Here is a 19754-nt window from a genome sequence, read left to right on the forward strand (position 1 = left end):
GGGAGCAATTTCGGATAGGTCAGACCATCCGCACGTCCCCGGTCGGAAATGCCTTACCGCACCATTGCCGTCTCTTAGACCCACAAGAGGGGGACAATTTTGCGCCCCAGGAGTTTTCACATTGAAGGCGTACTCTTGGGCATATCGAGGCTGTCCTTAAGTTATAAGAATGAAAGCAGCGTATTCCTTTCCACACTGATTGATGTCCCAGCCACGTAGTGCCTCCTCAGGACTCAACTCTTTTTACCGCAGAGAACAGATCCCCAGTCACAATCAGAAGTGGATACTCGGCCAGTCTCCATCTCCCTAACTCTTAGGAAGCGAAAGGAGCAGCGTGGCAGCATACCACTCCAGGGAGCAGCACGTGCTGGAGCAGGAAAGCAACGACAGTGAAAAGGAATGTCACCAAGATCCAGGTCGGTGATTGGAGCGTGGGCAGGTATAGCAGGAGCGGCGAGTTCAGGGCGAAGGAGCGGCGAGTGATCGGGGCTCAGGGCCTAGAAGAGGCGAGTGCCCAGGGGCAGCACGGGCCAGCCCACACTGCGATATGTGTGTGTACTAGGTCCGTGCAGCAGAGCTGGTCTCCAGTCGTCTTGGTTAACCCTTGCCACTGGACCAAGACCTAGCTCTGTCAAGCCCGTGTGGTGGCTGGTGTGTAACGGTCACCACACGTTAAAAAAAATCCACCCACAGACATCTTCCACCCTTCAACATGTAGTTCAGGACCTGGAATTTTAGGTCCTTCATTGAAACACCTGTGACCTTTTTGACCTGGAAGCAAGTCATCCTCGACTTGAGGGACTGCCTATGATGATGATGATGAACTCTCAGACCAACTGTAGGATAACTGTAGGCCAGCTTGTGACCTATAGCTGTGCTCAATAACTTTAAAATGAGGAGATGCTACAAAGAGTGTCTTATTTATATGCTGTATTTTATATTTAATCAGCTAATTTAGTTTTAGGAGACAATATAATAGCAGGATTGGAGTTTTTCAGTAATCTGATGTTTTGTCAGTCCAATCTTGTAACCAAATTTGGTAAATAACGATCTGAAAAACTCCTAGCTCTCACTAATAGATGGCTGTGCACGAATTACACAATAGCTTAATCATGTGGTTCTGTTAACAAGACAGTATGTTTACTGTGAATTATTGATTCAGTAGTTTGTCTTTTATTACATTTATTACATCCAAGCTTTCATGATATTTGGCAATGTGATTGATCAACAATAGCAATGTGATGATGATATCTGCAATTATAAGCGGTTAACTGTGGGTTGTAGAGGTAATGTAATTTTTGGGGATGGATAGGATTTATAATATTTAGTGGCTGCCCTCCCAGCCAATGATAGATGGCGAGAAAGGAAAGAGCAGGAATTGTGGAAACTGGGGTAAATGAGAAACAAAGGGCTAAGTGAAAGTACAGCTGGAGAGATGAAAAGTGAAAAATGTACAGAGGACATTAGTGAAATCACATTGTAATGAGAAATCAAAAGGTCAGTGTGTGGGGGGGAATCCTAGATAATTCCAAAATTACCTGGACTCTGGGGAGGGCCCAGCAGATTGGAAAACTGCAAATGTAACGCCCCTATTTAAAAAAGGAGGCAGACAAAAAGCAGGAAACTATAGACCAGTTAGCCTAACATCTGTGGTTGGAAAAATGTTGGAGTCCATTATTAAAGAAGCAGTAGCAGGACATTTGGAAAAGCAAAATTCGGTCAGGCAGAGTCAGCATGGATTTATGAAGAGGAAGTCATGTTTGACAAATTTGCTGGAATTCTTTGAGGATGTAACGAACAGGGTGGATAAAGGGGAACCAGTGGATGTGGGGTATTTGGACTTCCAGAAGGCATTTGACAAGGTGCCACACAAAAGGTTACTGCACAAGATAAAAGTTCACGGAGGTTGGGGGTAATATATTAGCATGGATAGAGGATTGGCTAACTAACAGAAAACAGAGAGTCGGGATAAATGGTTCATTCTCTGGTTGGCAATCAGTAACTAGTGGGTGCCACAGGGATCAGTGCTGGGACCCCAACTATTTACAATCTATATTAACTACTTGGAAGAAGGGACCGAGTGTAATGTAGCCAATTTTGCTGACGATACAAAGATGGGAGGAAAAGCAATGTGTGAGGAGGACACAAAAAAATCTACAAAAGGACATAGACAGGCTACATGAGTGGACAAAAATTGGGCAGATGGAGTATAATGTTGGAAAGTGTGAGGTCATGCATTTGGCAGAAAAAAAATCACAGAGCAAGTTATTATTTAAATGGAAAAAGATTGCACAGTGCTGCAGTACAGCGGGACCTAGGGGTACTTCTGCATGAAACACAAAAGGATAGTATGCAGGTACTACAAGTGATCAGGAAGGCCAATGGTATCTTGGCCTTTATTGCAAAGGGGATGGAGTATAAAAGCAGGCAAGTCTTGCTACAGTTATACAGAGTATTGGTGAGGCCACACCTGGAACAGTGCGTGCAGTTTTGGTTTCCATATTTACGAAATAACATACTTGCTTTGGAGACAGTTCAGAGAAGGTTCACTAGGTTGATTCTGGGGATGAGGGGGTTGACTTATGAGGAAAGGTTGAGTAGGTTGGGCCTTTACTCATTGGAATTCAGAAGAATGAGAGGTGATCTTATCAAAACGTATAAGATTATGAGGGGGCTTGACAAGGTGGATGCACAGAGGATGTTTCCACTGATAGGGGAGACTAGAACTAGAGGGCATAATCTTAGAATAAGGGGCCGCCCATTTAAAACTGAGACGAGGAGAAATTTCTTCTCTGAGGGTTGTAAATCTGTGGAATATGCTGCCTCAGAGAGCTGTGCAAGCTGGGACATTGAATAAATTTAAGACAGAAGTAGACAGTTTCTTAAACGATAAGGGAATAAGGGGTTATGGGGAGTGGGCGGGGAAGTGGAGCTGAGTCCATGATCAGATCAGCCATGATCGTATTGAATAGTGGAGCAGGCTCGAGGGGCCGTACGGCCTACTCCTGCTCCTATTTCTTATGTTCTTATGCAGCGCCCCACCACCACCCCAGCTGAGGTCAACTCACTGGGTACAGACTGGGGACCTGCATGTGTAGGTGGTGAAGTGACGTGGCCTCGGTGCCACTGGTTTTGTGGAGGGAGAGGAAGCAAGAGATGAATCAACCAAGATTCTTGTTCCTGGTTGCTGACATGTAGTGCACAAAAACATAAGGCTCAATTGTGCATTTGGTAGAGAGTCAAAAACTCCCATACCTCGGGAGCTTCTTATCAACAAGGGCAGACATTGACGACGAGATTCAACACCGCCTCCAGTGCGCCAGTGCAGCCTTCAGCCGCCTGAGGAAAGGAGTTTTTAAAGACCAGACCCTCAAATCTGCCACCAAGCTCATGGTCTACAGGGCTGTAGTAATACCCGCCCTCCTGTATGGCTCAGAGACATGGACCATGTACAGTAGACACCTCAAATCGCTGGAGAAATACCACCAACGATGCCTCCGCAAGATCCTGCAAATCCCCTGGGAGGAGCGTCCTCGACCAGGCCAACATCCCCAGCATTGAAGCACAGACACACTTGATCAGCTCCGCTGGGCAGACAACATCGTTCACAAGCCAGACACGAGACTCCCAAAGCAAGCGCTCTACTCGGAACTCCTTCACGGCAAATGAGCCAAAGGTGGGCAGAGGAAACGTTACAAGGCCCTCAAAGCCTCCCTGAAAAAGTGCAACGTCCCCACCGACACCCAAGAGTCCCTGGCCAAAGGTGGAGGAACTGCATCCGGGAGGGCGCTGAGCACTTCGAGTCTCATCGCTGAGAACATGCAGAAATCAAGCGCAGACAGCAGAAAGAACGTGCGGCAAACCAGTCTCACCCACCCCTTCCCTCAACGACTGTCTGTCCCACCTGTGACAGGGACTGTGGTTCTCGTATTGGACTGTTCAGCCACCTAAGGACTCATTTTAAGAGTGGAAGCAAGTCTTTCTCGACTCCGAGGGACTGCCTATGATGATGAAAACACAGCATGTAGGTGACACCGATGGTCATTTGGGTAAAGTACGAATGGGCTGCCACACGCAGGAGATTGTACCCCAGCAAGAATCAGAAACGGGGGTGAAGGAAGAGTGAAAGAAACACACCCATCTTACCAGACCCTTCCTCGTTTCGATCCACATCGATGCAGAAGACTGGGATTCTCTCTTTTTTACTATCAAAGAAGAAGTCCACATATGGAATGCTGATTTTCCACGCAGAGAGGTTCCGGTGAGCATTGGGAGTGATCGCCAATTCTTCAATTAAATCATCCTCGGACACCATTGTTGCTTCTTCGACCTGCAACAGGCAAGGATTAACATGACGTGACAGTTTTTCCACGGAGTTGATAAGAGTTAAAAAAAAGTCATTACCGAATATCAATTTCCATGTCATGTATGCAACATTTTAGACAAATAAAACTCATGGAACGGTTGGGGACACAAAGGGAAGAGAGGCTGTTTAGGTAAAATAACCACTTTCATATATATGAAAATAAAACCCGATAGAAACATAGAAATTTACAGCACGGAAGGAGGCCATTTTCGCCCATCGTGTCCGTGCCGGCCAACAAAGCTACCCAGCCTAATCCCACTTTCCAGCTCTTGGTCCGTGGCCCTGTAGGTTACGGTACTTCAAGTGCACATCCATGTACTTTTTGAATGTGGTGAGGGTTTCAGCCTCTACCACCCTTTCAGGCAGTGAGCTCCAGACCCCCACCATCCTCTGGGTGAAGACATTTCCCCTCAAATCCCCTCTAAACCTCCCCCCAATATCTTTAACTCTATGCCCCCTGATTGTTGACCCTTCTGCTAAGGGAAATAGGTCCTTCCTAGCCACTCTATCAAGGCCCTCATAATTTTATACACCTCAATCAGGTCTCCCCTCAGCCTCCTCTGTTCCAAAGAAAACAACCCCAGCCTATCCAATCTTTCCTCATAGCCAAAATTCTCCAGTCCTGGCAACATCCTCATAAATCTCCTCTGTACCCTCTCTGGTGCAATCACATTGGTCCTATAATGGAGGCCTCCCCATCGGTCTAGTGGATAAAGCTACCACATGTTGTAGAACAATGCTTTCCAGACATTAAGGGAGGAGCAGCAGTGCTACAATGGTGGCAGAGTCGCAGGACTTGGGGAGGGGGTTGGGGGGGTGAGGAAAGAAAAGTAGATCCGCCAGGGTTCCTGCTCCTGATCGCTGTCCGGGGTACTTCCGCCAGAAAGTGCTCAAAGATGATGATGGGCAGGCTCCATTGTGAAGCCTTCCATGGTTGAATTTCAAGCCAACACTCTCCACCGAAGCACACCCATGGACGGTGGGCAATTAGGGACAATACAGGGGGCTGCTAGTGCTCGTGGAATCACACCCCTGCATGAGGCAACACCTTCAGGACAGAGAAGGAAATTGGGCAAGACAAAAAGTACAAGCACGCGACTCTTTACAAATCCCAACTGCGCAATTAGATTCCTTCGCTAATCACAAACAGCAATTTTAGAGAAAGCTGCACCTCTCACAAAATAAATTCTACAGCATTTCACACGCAGAATGCCAGCCAGGAATCTTTGTACTGGAGTGCCCTCTAGAGGAGATATTAACTGGGCGGTTGCAGCTATTTTATAGAATGTGGAGAGAATACCAGCATTCGCATATATGCTCCATTTAAAACTAGGAAAAGGTTAAGAATGCATTGAAACATTTAACTTGCACATAAATATATCAACGTGGACCACTTCCCATACCTCGGGAGCCTACTATCAGCAAGGGCAGACATTGACAATGAGGTCCAACACCGCCTCCAGTGCAGTCTTCGGCCACCTGAGAAAGAGAGTGTTTAAAGACCAGGCCCTCAAATCTGCCACCAAGCTCATAGTCTACAGGGCTGTAGTAATACCCGCCCTCCTGTATGGCTGAGAGATATGGACCATGTACAGTAGACACCTCAAGTCGCTGGAGAAATACCACCAGCGATGTCTCCCCAAGAGGCTGCAAATCCCCTGGGAGGACAGACGCACCGAAGTTAGCGTCCTCAACCAGGCCAACAACCCCAGCATTGAAGCACTGCCCACACTCGATCAGCTCCGCTGGGCGAGCCACATTGTCCACATGCCTGACGCGAGACTCCCAAAGCAAGCGCTCTGCTCGGAACTCCTTCACGGTAAACGAGCCAAAGGTGGGCAGAGGAAACGTTACTACGACACCTTCAAAGCCTCCCTGATAAAGTGCAACATCCCCACCGACACCTGGGAGTCCCTGGCCAAAGACCGCCCTAAGTGGAGGAAGTGCATCCGGGAGGGCGCTGAGCACCTCGAGTCTCATCGCCGAGAGCATGCAGAAATCAAGCGCAGGCAGCGGAAAGAGCGTGCGGCAAAACAGTCCCACCCACCCTTTCCTCCAACCACTGTCTGTCCCACCTGTGGCAGAGTCTGTAAATCCCGTATTGGACTGTACAGCCACCTGAGAACTCACTTTTAGAGTGGAGGCAAGTCTTCCTCAATTTCGAGGGACTGCCTATGATGAAGGGCGATGAAGGCTAGTCACATTCTGGCCGATCAGTAAATGACTTCTTACACACCTGCCGGATTTTTCTCGGGGGAATTTCTGATTTTGGATATCTGGATTTTTTTTTTCTCCTTCGCTAGATTTTTGGTAGTAGAGAACTAAAAAACTGGATGTGGGGATTCCTATGGGTATTCCTCGCAGTTATTTGGAGGAGGCAGAAGAGAATCAAAAGATGCCAAGCAGTTTAGCTTGTACAGACCCAAGCATTTTAACTGAAGTCGCTTGAGGAAAACTGCCCTCACATGGAGAGAGTGATGAAATTGCACCATCTACTGGAACCCGGCCTGCAGACATCTTCAAGCACAGGCACAGCACAGCCTGCGGCAATAAAAGTCACTGCATCCCTGAATGTTTGTACATCAGGCTCATTCAATGCTGCCAAGAAAGCACCAGCCAAGGACGGCTAGAAGGAGTTGACTTATGAGGAAAGGTTGAGTAGGTTGGGCCTCTACTCATTGGAATTCAGAAGAATGAGAGGTGATCTTATCGAAATGTATAAGATTATGAGGGGACTTGACAAGGTGGATGCAGAGAGAATATTTCCACTGATGGGGGAGATTAGAACTAGGGGGCATAATCTTAGAATAAGGGGCCGTCCATGTAAAACTGAGATGAGGAGGAATTTCTTCTCTCTGAGGGTTGTAAATCTGTGGAATTCACTGCCTCAGATAGCTGTGGAAGCTGGGACATTGAATAAATTTAAGACAGAAATAGACAGTTTATTAACCGATAAGGGGATAAGGGGTTATGGGGAGCGGGCAGGGAAGTGGAGCTGAGTCCATGATCGTATTAAATGGCGGAGCAGGCGCGAGGGGTCGTATGGCCTACTCCTGCTCCTATTTCTTAGGTTCTTATGTTTAGAAGTGGAGAAGTTCGAGGAAGGAGAGTTGTTCGAGATACGTGTACAAAGTGATGAAGCAGATTTTCCCCGGCATCTCCTCAAAGGCTATGGGCATCATGAACTCGTTCGTGAACGATATTTTCAAGCGCATCGCAGGTGAGGCTTCACGCCTGGCCCATTACAACAAGCGCCAAACCATCAGTTCCCGGGAGATCCAGGCCGCCATGCGCCTGCTGCTGCCCGGGGAGTTGGCCAAGCACGCCGTGTCGGAAGGGACAAAGGCGGTGACCAAGTACACCAGCTCCAAGTAAAACTGCACAATGTACTGAAAAAAAAACACCCAAAGGGGGCCTCAGAACAACAGCAACGTGTATTTATATAGCACCTTTAACATAGTGAAACGTCCCAAGGCTCGTCACAGGGTATTATAAGACAAAAATTTGACACAGAGCCGCATAAGGAGAAATTAGGGTAGGTGATGAAAAGCTTTGTGAAAGAGGTAGGTTTTAAAGAATATCTTAAAGGAGGAAAGAGAGATAGAGAGGCGGAGAGGTTGAGGGAGGGAGTTCCAGAGCTTGGGGCCCAGGCAACAGAAGGCACAGCCACCAATGGTTGAGCGATTATAATCAGGGATGCTCAAGAGGGCAGAATTAGAGGAGCGCAGATATCTCGGGGGGGTTGTGGGGCTGGAGGAGATTACAGAGATACGGAGGGGCGAAGCCATGAAAACAAGGGTGAGAATTTTGAAATCGAGGCGTTGCTTAACCGGGAGCCAATATAGGTCAGCGAGCACAGGGGTGATCAGAAACATGAGTCAATCCTCTGTGCACAAGCAGTTCACTGAAGCATTGGTCCCCAGAGCAAACAGCCTCACTCTCCACATGAAAAACCATGTCCCAGGATTCCCCATTGTGCATCTGCATCATCATCATAGGTGGTCCCTCAAGCGAGGATGACTTGCTTCCACAAGAGTTCACAGACGTTTCAATGAAGGACCCGATGTTCCAGATCCTGAACTCCAATTGATAGGGTGGAAGACGCCTGTGCGTGGATTTTTTTAACATGTGGTGGCCGTTGCACACCAGCCACCACACGGGCTTGACAGAGCTAGGTGTCTTTATCCAGTGGCAAGGATTAACCAGGACAACTGGAGACCTGCTCTGCTGCACGGACCTAGTGCGCACACACATCGCAGTGTGGGCTGGCCCGTGCTGCCCCTGGGCCCTCAACTCTTCTGGGCCCCGTACCCTAATTCGCCGCACCTCCGCCACGATCCCTCGCCGCTCCTCCGCCACAAAAACACTCGCTGCACCTCTGCCATGATCTCTCGCCGCAGCTTGTGCATGACAGCACTGGTGGCACCCATGTAGCAGTCTGGGTTCCCAAACATGATCTTGGTGAACTGCGAGTGCTTCCATTGCATCGGTGTGCAGGTGGTCAGAGGCCGGCAGTTATACCGGTGACTGCTGCTTCCCAGGCAGCAATCATTGATGTATTCAGTTTGAGGCAATCCATTGTGCTTGTTCACTCATGCTCTGGGAGTCGACCAGTGTTTCCTCTTCAAACTGACTATTCAAACAGCCTGGGGTGGATGTACTTCATAGAATTATAGAATACAGCACAGGAGGCCATTCGGCCTATCATGCCTGTGCCGGCTCTTTGGTAGAGCTACCCAATCAATCCCACTCCCCTGCTCTTTCTCTTCAAGTATTTATCCAATTCTCTTTTTAATGTTACGACTTGAATCTGCTTCCACTACCCTTTCAGGCAGCACGTTCCTGATCATCACAACTTGCTGCGTAAAAATGTTTACTCATGTCGCCTCTGGTTCTTTTGCCAAACACTTTAAATCTGTGTCCGCTGGTCACTGACCCTTCTGCCAACAGTTTCTCCTTATTTACTCTCTTAACTATTCATGATTTTGAACACCTCTATCAAATCTCCCCTTAAACTTCTTTGTTCTAACATAGAAACATAGAAAATAGGTGCAGGAGTAGGCCATTTGGCACTTCGAGCCTACACCACCATTCAATATCATGGCTGATCATGCAACTTCAGTACCCCATTCCTGCTTTCTCTCCATACCCCCTGATCCCTTTAGCCGTAAGGGCCACATCTAACTCTCTTTTGAATATATCTCACGAACTGGCCTCAACAACTTTCTGTGGCAGAGAATTCCACAGGTTCACAATTCTCTGGGTGAAAAAGTTTCTCCTCATCTCGGTCCTAAATGGCTTACCCCTTATCCTGGTTCTGGACTTCCCCAACATCAGGAACATTCTTCCCCATCTAACCTGTCCAATTCCGTCAGAATTTTATATGCTTCTATATATGCCCCTCTTATTCTTCTAAATTCTAGTGAATATAAGCCTAGTTGATCCAGTCTTTCTTCATATGTCAGTCCTGCCATCCCGGAAATCAGTCTGGTGAACCTTCGCTGCACTCCCTCAATAGCAAGAACGTCCTTCCTCAGATTAAGAGACCAAAACTGTACACAATACTCAAGGTGTGGCCTCACTAAGGCCCTGTACAACTGCAGCAAGACCTCCCTGCTCCTATACTCAAATCCTCTCGCTATGAAGGCCAACATGCCATTTGCTTTCTTTACTGCCTGCTGTACCTGCATGCCTACTTTCAATGACTGATGTACCATGACACCCAGATCTCGCTGCACCTCCCCTTTTACTAATCTGTCACCAGTCATATTAATAATTTGCCTTCCTGTTTTTGCCACCAAAGTGGATAACCTCACACTTATCCACATTATATTGCATCTGCCATGCATTTGCCCACTCACCTAACCTGTCCAAGTTACCCTGCAGCCTCTTAGCATCCTCCTCACAGCTCACACTGCCACCCAGCTTAGTGTCATCTGCAAACTTGGAGATATTACACTCAATTCCTTCGTCTAAATCATTAATATATATTGTAAATAGCTGGGGTCCCAGCACTGAACCTTGCGGTACCCCACTCGTCACTGCCTGCCATTCTGAAAAGGACCTGTTTATTCCCACTCTCTGCTTCCTATCTGCCAACCAGTTCTCTATCCACATCAATACATTACCCCCAATCCCATGTGCCTTAATTCTGCACACTAATCTCTTGTGTGGGACCTTGTCAAAAGCCCTTTGAAAGTCCAAATACACCACATCCACTGGTTCTCCCTTGTCCACTCTACTAATTACATCCTCAAAAATTTCTAGAAGATTTGTCAAGCATGATTTCCCTTTCATAAATCCATGCTGACTTGGACCGATCCTGTCACTAATTTCCAAATGCGCTGCTATTTCATCTTTAATAATTGATTCCAACATTTTCCCCACCACCGATGTCAGGCTAACCGGTCTATAATTCCCTGTTTTCTCTCTCCCTCCTTTTTTAAAAAGTGGGGTTACATTAGCTACCTCCAGTCCATAGGAACTGATCCAATTTATATGCCTCTTCCTTGGATTTAACACTATTCCTAATTTCCCTTGTTAGCCACGGCTCAGCCACCTTCCCAGTTTTATTTTTACTCCAGACAGAGATGTACCATTGTTGAAGTTCATCCATATGATCTTTAAATGTCTGCCATTGCCGATCTACCGTCAACCCTTTAAGTATCATTCGCCAGTCTATTCTAGCCAATTCACGTCTCATACCATCGAAGTTATCTTTCCTTAAGTTCAAGACCCTAGTTTCTGAATTAACTGTGTCACTCTCCATCTGAATGAAAAATGCTATCATATTATGGTCACTCTTCCCCAAGGGGCCTCGCACGACCAGATTGCTAATTAATCCTCTCATTACACAAGACCCGATCTAGGATGGCCTGCTCTCTAATTGGTCCCTCGACATATTGGTCTACAAAACCGTCCCTTATACACTCCAGGAAATCCTCCTCCGCAGTATTGCTACCAGTTTGCTTAGCCCAATCTATATGTAGATTAAAGTCACCCATGATAACTGCTGTATCTTTATTGCATGCATCCCTAATTTATTGTTTGATACCATCCCCAACCTCACTACTGCTGTTTGGTGGTCTGTACACAACTCCCACTAACGTTTTCTGCCCTCTGGTGTTTCGCAGCTCTACCCATATAGATTCCACATCATCCAAGCTAATGTCCTTCCTTACTATTGTGTTAATCCCCTCTTTAACCAGTAACGCTACCCTACCTCCTTTTCCTTTCTGTCTATCCTTCCTGTATATTGAACCCCAGCTTCTCCACATAGCTGAAGTCCCTCACCCCGGTACCATTCTAGTAAAACTCTTCTGCACCCTATCCAAGGTCTTAAGACATCCTTCTTAAAATGTGGTGCCTAGAATTGAACACAATACTCCGAGCAAAGGTCTAAAAAGTGTTTTATTAAGATTTATCATACCTTCCTTGTTTTTATACTCTATGATCAGCTCAGCTGGATAGCCCACATTGTCCGCATGCCAGACACGAGACTCCCAAAGCAAGCGCTCTACTCAGAACTCCTTCACGGCAAACAAGCCAAAGGTGGGCAGAGGAAACGTTACAAGGATATCCTAAAAGCTTCCCTGATAAAGTGCAACATCCCCACTGTCACCTGGGAGTCCCTGGCCAAAGACCGCCCAAAGTGGAGGAAGTGCATCCGGGAGGGTACTGAGCACCTCGAGTCTCATCGCCGAGAGCATGCAGAAATCAAGCGCAGGCAGCGGAAAGAGAGTGCGGCAAACCAGTCCCACCCTCCCTTACTCTCAACGACTATTTGTCCCACCTGTGACAGGGACAGTGGCTCTCCTATTGGACTGTTCATCCACCTAAGGACTCTAAGTGTGGAAGCAAGTCTTCCTCGATTCCGAGGGACTGCCTATGATGATGATGGTACTCTATGGGCTGGATTTTCCGGTGCTGTCCATCTCTGTTTTCGCCCCGGAGCGGTAAGCTCTTCTGGGCGGGCGGTCAGTTTCCAGCGCCCCGCTGGGGCTTTCCGTGCTGGTGTTGGCACCCCGTAGATCACCGTGCTAGGACTGCCTGTGAAAGCAGGCGGTCCGACCTATACCAGCTGCAGTGAGGTAAGTGTGATTGTTTAGTCTTTTAGTTTTTTTGTGATTCATGTTGTGGTGGCGTGGGCTGTGTATTGGGAATGTTTTTGGTGGGTTTTGTCAGGTTTTTTTCTTCTCCCCCAGGCTCCTCTCAGAGCGCTCCCAGCTGGCTCTCTAGCCGGGGATTTTCGCGTGCTCAGCCGGCCTAGCGGCTGAAGAGAGGTGTACAACGCCTCCCTTAGCACTCCGCCCCACACTCAAGGCCCAGCTGCCCAATCTTGCTGATGCGCACACTGTTCCCGGGCGCAAACTTTACCGCCCCGAAATGAGCAAAGCCAAAAATCCAGCCCCTGCTTCTGCTAATGAAGCCAAGGATCCCATATACTTCTTTTAGTAGCCTAATTGGATTGCTTTTTCAAAGAGCCGGTACAGATTCGATGTTACAAATGGTTCTGTGCTGTATCATACAATGATTCTATCGCAGAGGGAAATCAGTTTGTGTGTGTCATGGTAATGGGAACCCACTTGCTATACGTAACCAAACCCTGTGAAAGCTACAGAAAGTATGGGGAAAGGAAGGAGCTAGCAGGGAGATGACATAACAGTGAGCGGTGGTAGTGCAGTGTGTGAGGGTAGCAGTTGTCTGCGCAGTTTCTGTTTACTGCTCCCTTGGGCCAAATCTGTAGCTTTAAAAACTTGGAAAATCCCTGCAGTTGCAGTATTTTAAGTCAGCACTGTTGCATAAGGAATCCAAGTGCCTGGAGTCAGCAGAACACAAAGCCTTCCCTTAAAAATCCAATAGTCTGGCAGCACAACCTACCAAACCGCCTCAATGAGTATATAATCAATAGTTTTAATATAATGTGTAATTCCTGGCAATTCCCCCCCACTTTTATCTCTTACTTGGTCGCAATACATAATCTGTTTAACAGCTATTTTCTAGGCAATGATTTAAAATGGTCAATAAAGAACAGACACAGTTTTAGCTGACAGTGCAGTAGACAGACAAAATTGCCACCGAGCCACATTAGATATTAGGACCGATGATCAAAATCATGGTCAAAGCGGTAGGGTATCTTAACGGAGGAGAAAGAGGTAGAGAGGCGGAGAGGTTTAGGCAGGGAGTTCCAGAGCTTAGGGCCCAGGCAGCTGAAGGCACGGCCACCGATGGTGGAGCGGTGAAAATCGAGGATGTGCAAGAGGCCAGAATTAGAGGAGTGCAGAGATCTTGGAGGATTATAGGGGATGGAGGAGGTTAGAGAGATAGGGAGGGGCAAGGCCATGTAGGGATTTTAAAATAAGGATGAGAATTTTAAAATCATGACATGGCTTAACTGGGAGCCAATGTAGGTCAGTGAGCACAGGGGTGATGGGTGAGCGGGACTTGGGGCGAGGTAGGACACGGGGCAGCTGAGCTTTGGATGAGCTCAAGTTTCCGAAAGTGCAAGGTGGGAGGCCAGCCAGCAGAGCTTTAGAATAGTCAAGTTTAGAGGTAACAAAAGTATAGGGGAGGGTTTCAGTAGCAGACGAGCTAAGGCAGGGCGGAGGCAGATGAACTTATGGAGGTGGAAATAGGGGGTCTTGGTGATGGAGAGAATATGGGGTCGGAAGCTCAGCTCAGGGTCAAATAGGATGCCGAGGTTGCGAACGGTTGGGTTCAGCCTCAGACAGTTCTCAGGGAGATGCTTGGCGTAGCTGGCTAGGGAACGGTGATCATGGCGGCTTCAGGCTTCCCACGACTGAATTGGAGGAAATTTCTGCTCATCCAGCACTGGATGTCGGAGAAGCAACTTGACAAATCCGAGCCAGTGGAAGGGTTTGGAGAGGTGGTGGTGAGGTAGAGCAGAGTATCTTCACCGTACATGCGGAACCCGACGTATTTTGAGATGATGTCACCGAGAGGCAGTTTGTAGATGAGAAGTAGGAAGGGGCCGCGGATAGATCCTTGGGGGGACACCAGAGGTAACGAGGTGGGAGCGGGAGGAGACATCATTGTAAGTGATTCTCTCTGGCTACGATTAGACAGATAGGAATGTAACCAGTGACTGCAGTCCTACCCAGCTGGATGACGGAAGAGTAGTGGGGAGGGAGATGGTATGGTCAACCGTGTCAAAGGTCGAGAAGGATGAGGGGGGTAATTAAGAGAACGAATGCAACTTTTTGAGATGGATTTTATTGTTTAAAATGATGTTGCTCACTGGCTACCCAGGACAGGTTACCAACTCAACACTTATCGTCAACCAAGGATCTCAAAACTTAAACTATGACTACAGATTGGACCTGAGTTTCATCTCTGGACCTAAAATCTAAGATGAACACAACACTGCACTGGAAGTCACCAAGTTCAAGCACAGATATCAATTTCGCATTTTGTAACCAAGCAGATTGACAATCCTAAAAGAATGCTAGTCTTGCTATAGCATGGTGATCATACTGAATGTGGTTAGTGTGAATAGCCCAGTGTTACTCACAGAATCATCATCTCCTTCTCGTAATCCATAGTTAGGCAACATAGCCCCTTCCATTGTTGTGCTTTTAAAGACTCCTTTAAGCTTGCTGCCTATTCGACTTATTCCAAAAGACTCTCCACGTTTATTGGTGCCCCTGAATGACAGCAGAAACATGAATCAGTAAATCCTTTTAAGCACAAATTATTACATTAATTGAGTAAACGTGAGACGTGCAGTGCAATGAATTTGAGCTCATGCAGTGGTCTGAGGTAAAGAGTAGCTCCAATTTGTCTTAGATTTGCCTGTTTGCTATGATCATCAATAGCTGTTTGAAGACAAGAATCAGGGCTACAATTTACCAGCTAGGTCAATTTGTATACACTTTTTTTTCCTGTGTGTTTTATTATAGATCTAGTAATATAAAATAATCAAGTGAAACAGTGAAAACAGAAAAAGTATACGGAATTATCAATCAATCTTACCAATGAGAATTTTTGTAATGAGTAAGAGCAGATACTGAATACTTTTACAAGCAAATATAGAACACAAATATTTTGGAGAGCTTCTGCTGAAATAGTCCATCTCTCGATACAACTTTGGTGTTCATGTATCCAATGCTTGCATCAGAACTAGATGTGGTGCTTGCACCTGTCAACCATGGTTATGGTTATTCTATTGGTGGAAAGCAAGACGGTTTTAACTCCTTGAGCCACCACAATGAAAAATGCAACTGTGTTCATGATCTACATACCACGAAGACCAACTGGGTTAACTTCTTCCCCATAAGTTGGCTGGCATTACGAAGGTTATACTCAACCCCATGAGCAGGTTCACTTCATTATTAGGATGAAGTCACGGTGTACACCAGTGTACAGTGTGCAACCCCTTCACAAAATGATGTGCTAATTTATATTATTCCATAGGATTACAAGCAAACAACAAACTTCTATAGAAGACAGTATTCGGGAACATACTATTTGTAATTAGACATCATCAGAAGAGACACCTATAAATGATTACATCCAATCTGTAATTTACCATTTGTCTTACATACCTTCAGAAGATGGCTGCAACATATACTGCATCAAGATACACATCACAGAACAAAGCCAAATAGTCCAAACCAAATCCCCAGTGAAAAACCAACCTTCCACCCACCATACTACTCAACCCTTTTAAAGTCACTTTAGTTACCAATAACTGGTTGCATTATTTAAGCAACATGTGCACAGCGTACAGGTAAAAGCTCCCATCTGGCAGGCAATCTTTCCCCCACTCTATCTCCTAATTTATTGTCACTTTTACAACTAGGGTCAGTGTCCTTTGAACGTTCCTATTGTTCGTCCTAAGCTCCAAATGCACCATCTGCTTTCTCTGTACTGAAATCAACAGTCGCACTCTCCTATTTGTATTCTTTCATGGGATTTCAAAACTGCTTACCTCCCTCAGTCACGTATTTAACAAGTAGATTTCTAGAGGTTATAACATACAAAGAGGCACCTCAGAGCACTTTACAGAGTAAGGGACAACAAATCGACAGTTGGTGGGCAGAGTGGTGCGGGGGAGAATATGCAGCGGGCAAATGTCATCAATGAAGAGGTTTCTTCAAGAGATTTTTGAAGGCATGGAGAGAAGTAGCAAGGCAGGGTTGTTAAAGGACAGGGCTCCAAAGGGTTAGACAAGGTGGCTGAAAGATCAGCCGTTGATGGCGGAGCGTAGAGAGCACAGAACAAGTAGACCAGTACTGGAGGACCAGTGGATACGTGTTGGGACATAGAGCTGCAGAAGATCACGGCAGTCACGAGGCTGAAGAGAGATTTGAGGGCGAGGACAAGAATCTCATCAAGTCGATTCTCTCAGATACTGGTTTTAAAGCTGAAGTTTGGCATCACCTAGTCAGTATTCCCCAACACCCCCTTCCCCAACACTCCCACTGGAAACCACTAAATGCAGCCTAGGCCCGGGATTGACCCTGGAACTTTCCTGAGTTGCAGGACTAGGTACCAGTACGCACAGTTGTTCCAAGTCAAACTTTAAATAAAAATGATAAGTTATGGCAAATTAAAAATGTTATAACTGGTCCATTGTAAATTTAGTATGAAAAATACATCTAAAAATTACATCTATTTTTCTTTGTTTGTCCCCTTCTACACAACTGACAAGCCCAAACCCAAACTCTGCAGAGATGGACTCCCTCTAAGGAGAACTGCAGCATTTCATCAAATGAAAAATGTTATGTTGATCAAATCACTGAACTTACATTGCACAAGTATTTGAAGGATGAATTTGCTAATTAAGTTATGCACTAACACAGGCCATCAAGCAGCCTATTATCAAAGTGACAAACAATGTCTATGGTACAGGCTGAGAATTAGACCCAATGAAGTGTTTATGAAATGAGATATAGATTTGACTCTATTACTGCCTGCACTGTATAAACCAGGACAATTGGGCAGCTTTATTGCATCAAAGGCTTCTATTCATACATGCCTACTAAAATCACATTAATGTTGAGGTCATTCTATTCAAAGACAGTAAAGGAGAAATTGGAATGTATTAACAAGTCATAATGCCTCTGGGGCAGGGAGGGACATTCCAGTTCAAAGATAATGTGTGAACATACATCAATATAAACCATGGCCGCAAAAAGAATTGTGTTTATTAAAGGACGAGTGCACCAATAGAGAAAGCACGACAGTCATTAATAATCTCATCCATGCTGTGATGCGTGGCAGATGTTCCATGATCCCAGGGAAAAATGCACTCTTGGTGCAATTTAAACCATTTTGGATGATAAGACAATGTGAAAAATTGAAATGTCTACTTCATGCATGCAGAAAAAAATCATCAACTTTTTAATCCTGTTTATTAGTATTGGCAGAATTTTTTTTTTAAATCACAAATTAGAGATTGTGCACTTACTGAATGGACAAGAACATTTCATATACTATTACCCATATTGCCCTTGAAATGAATGGTTTGATTCTTGTTGTGTTAGCCAAACATACAGAGAGCACTTCAATATGTTTTTCCCCAATCAGGATTTGAAACTTGGACATTTCAGATAAGACTACATTCTGATTAAGATTGCATTTTGATTTACTTCAATATTCCTTTTTCCTCCTTTTGTAAGTAATTTGCCAAAACACATCCTATGGCAAACAGGCTTAACCTAGGCCACTGAGCCTCTAGAAAGGCCCAATTCAAGCACTGATGTGGTTGCCGTTAGTGATTCCTCCCTGGTGTGTGTGGCACTCCATTTAGCAGTGAAACATTCACCCAAGGCAGCCCACATCTTGAGCCCATAATCAGGACACACATTATTCCAAACCCTGCAGCACCAAATGACCTCAAAGGCATCCAAATGACTTGGGTGTGAGGGAACTTTACAGTAGTCAGCGACTGCAAGAGTGAACTGGAATTAGATACAGTTTGTGGTTTCAATACAGTCATCACACAGTTGACTATTTGTAATCGACTGACCAGAATCCATTCCAAACTATATCAGCAAATAAGTAGACCTTTGGCAGGAGGGTTGATACCCAGAGGACATGGATTAATATAAATGCCAAAAGAACCAGTGAGTTGTTACGATCTGGAATGAGCTGCCTGGAAGGGTGGGTGGACAGATTCAATGGCAACTTTCCAAAGGGAATTGGATAGATACTTGAAAAGGAAAAAAACTGCAGGGCAATGGGGAAAGAGCGGGGGAGTGGGAGTCATTAGAGAGCTCTTTCAAAGAGCTGGCACAGGCACGATGGGCCGAATGGTCTCATTCTGTGCTGTATCATTCTGCACCAACTTTTCGGCATTAGCGTTCTTGCTTGCAACAGGAGTTCCACAGTACGCTGGTGCCAGAGCTTAAACCTAGACCATATATCGCAGGAATACCACTCATGTGGGAAAGAGGCATTGGGGCAACAGTCCTCAATAGTCACATTCTAAACTGTGATCCATTGCAAATGAGGATCTCATTTCTATCCATGGTCCATGTGAAGATGGAAATGTGTACATAAAATAAGCAGAACCTTTAGATTGAACCAAACCATTTATCAAACAGACAATGTAAGCAATCCAGTTATGGAACCCTAAATTATAAACTAACAAGTCAACACAAAATATACAACATGTGCTTTAATGGTTGGTGTGATACAAGCTTGACACAAACATCCATGCAAAAGAAGCACATGGTATGAATGGACCCTGACTTACGTTATAGCAGCAGGGAGAGAAGGTAAAAAGCCAGATGAAAGTGTTAGAATGGAGTGGACATGAGGAAAGAGAGATGCGGATGAGGAGCCTTGATTGACGGAAGCAACTTGCCCTAGATGTGCAGGCTCAGAGCCCCGTTTACATTCCTGCTCGAGGCTAACTCAAACATTTTTTTTTTATAAAACATATCCAATCGGCAGCATTAATCAGTAGAAAGAAAAACAGATAAACGTTAGCTTCAGCACTTGCATTCATTAATGGGAGTGCTCTATGGCCAGCCATTTGTTTACGTCTTCATTCACATACGGCTCTGGAGACAGACAATTCATGCGACAATGCTTTCTGCCTTTATAACAAACTAACAACATTTCACCTCAAACTTATAATAAGTTTATGATTACAAGATGATTTTTTTTATGCCCACATCTGTTTGTGAACGACCACTCTCAAGAATTAACTTTCAATTAAGTCTGCCATATCAAAATATTGATTTTTGAAATGCGATCATGGTGGCCAAAAATAAAAAAGGAAATATTTTTAAAGAATAAGTCATTTTAAAAATCTCAATGCTTTATCAACATTTAGTCATCAACATATTCACCCTCAAAGAACACATCACTTCTTCCATTCAAATACAGTCACATTCAACCAGAGTTAAACCAACAC

At 45.5% G+C, this 19754-nt stretch overlaps 2 protein-coding genes across 8 annotated transcripts in view; one reads left to right on the top strand and one right to left on the bottom strand.

The window, feature by feature from the left end:
• The window catches only part of snx14 (sorting nexin 14), a 186759-nt gene that overhangs the window by 93055 nt on the left and 73950 nt on the right, over positions 1–19754 (bottom strand). For 5 of the 7 annotated variants that reach the window (XM_070889995.1, XM_070889993.1, XM_070890000.1 and 2 more), the window contains 2 exons: positions 14898–15030; positions 4138–4330 (listed from right to left, as the gene is read on the bottom strand). In XM_070889995.1, coding sequence (XP_070746096.1) covers positions 4138–4330; positions 14898–15030 — 326 coding nt within the window. The remainder of the gene's footprint in view (positions 1–4137; positions 4331–14897; positions 15031–19754) is intronic. The other 2 variants (XM_070889997.1, XM_070889994.1) reach the window with 1 other exon arrangement.
• LOC139272730 (histone H2B 1/2-like) lies at positions 7502–7741 on the top strand. Its single transcript, XM_070888833.1, has one exon. It carries the CDS (start codon positions 7502–7504, stop codon positions 7739–7741), a length of 240 nt encoding a protein of 79 aa, XP_070744934.1.

The sequence above is a fragment of the Pristiophorus japonicus genome, chromosome 9 (genome assembly GCF_044704955.1).
Source record: "Pristiophorus japonicus isolate sPriJap1 chromosome 9, sPriJap1.hap1, whole genome shotgun sequence".
In the NCBI taxonomy this organism is placed as follows: Eukaryota; Metazoa; Chordata; class Chondrichthyes; family Pristiophoridae; genus Pristiophorus; species Pristiophorus japonicus.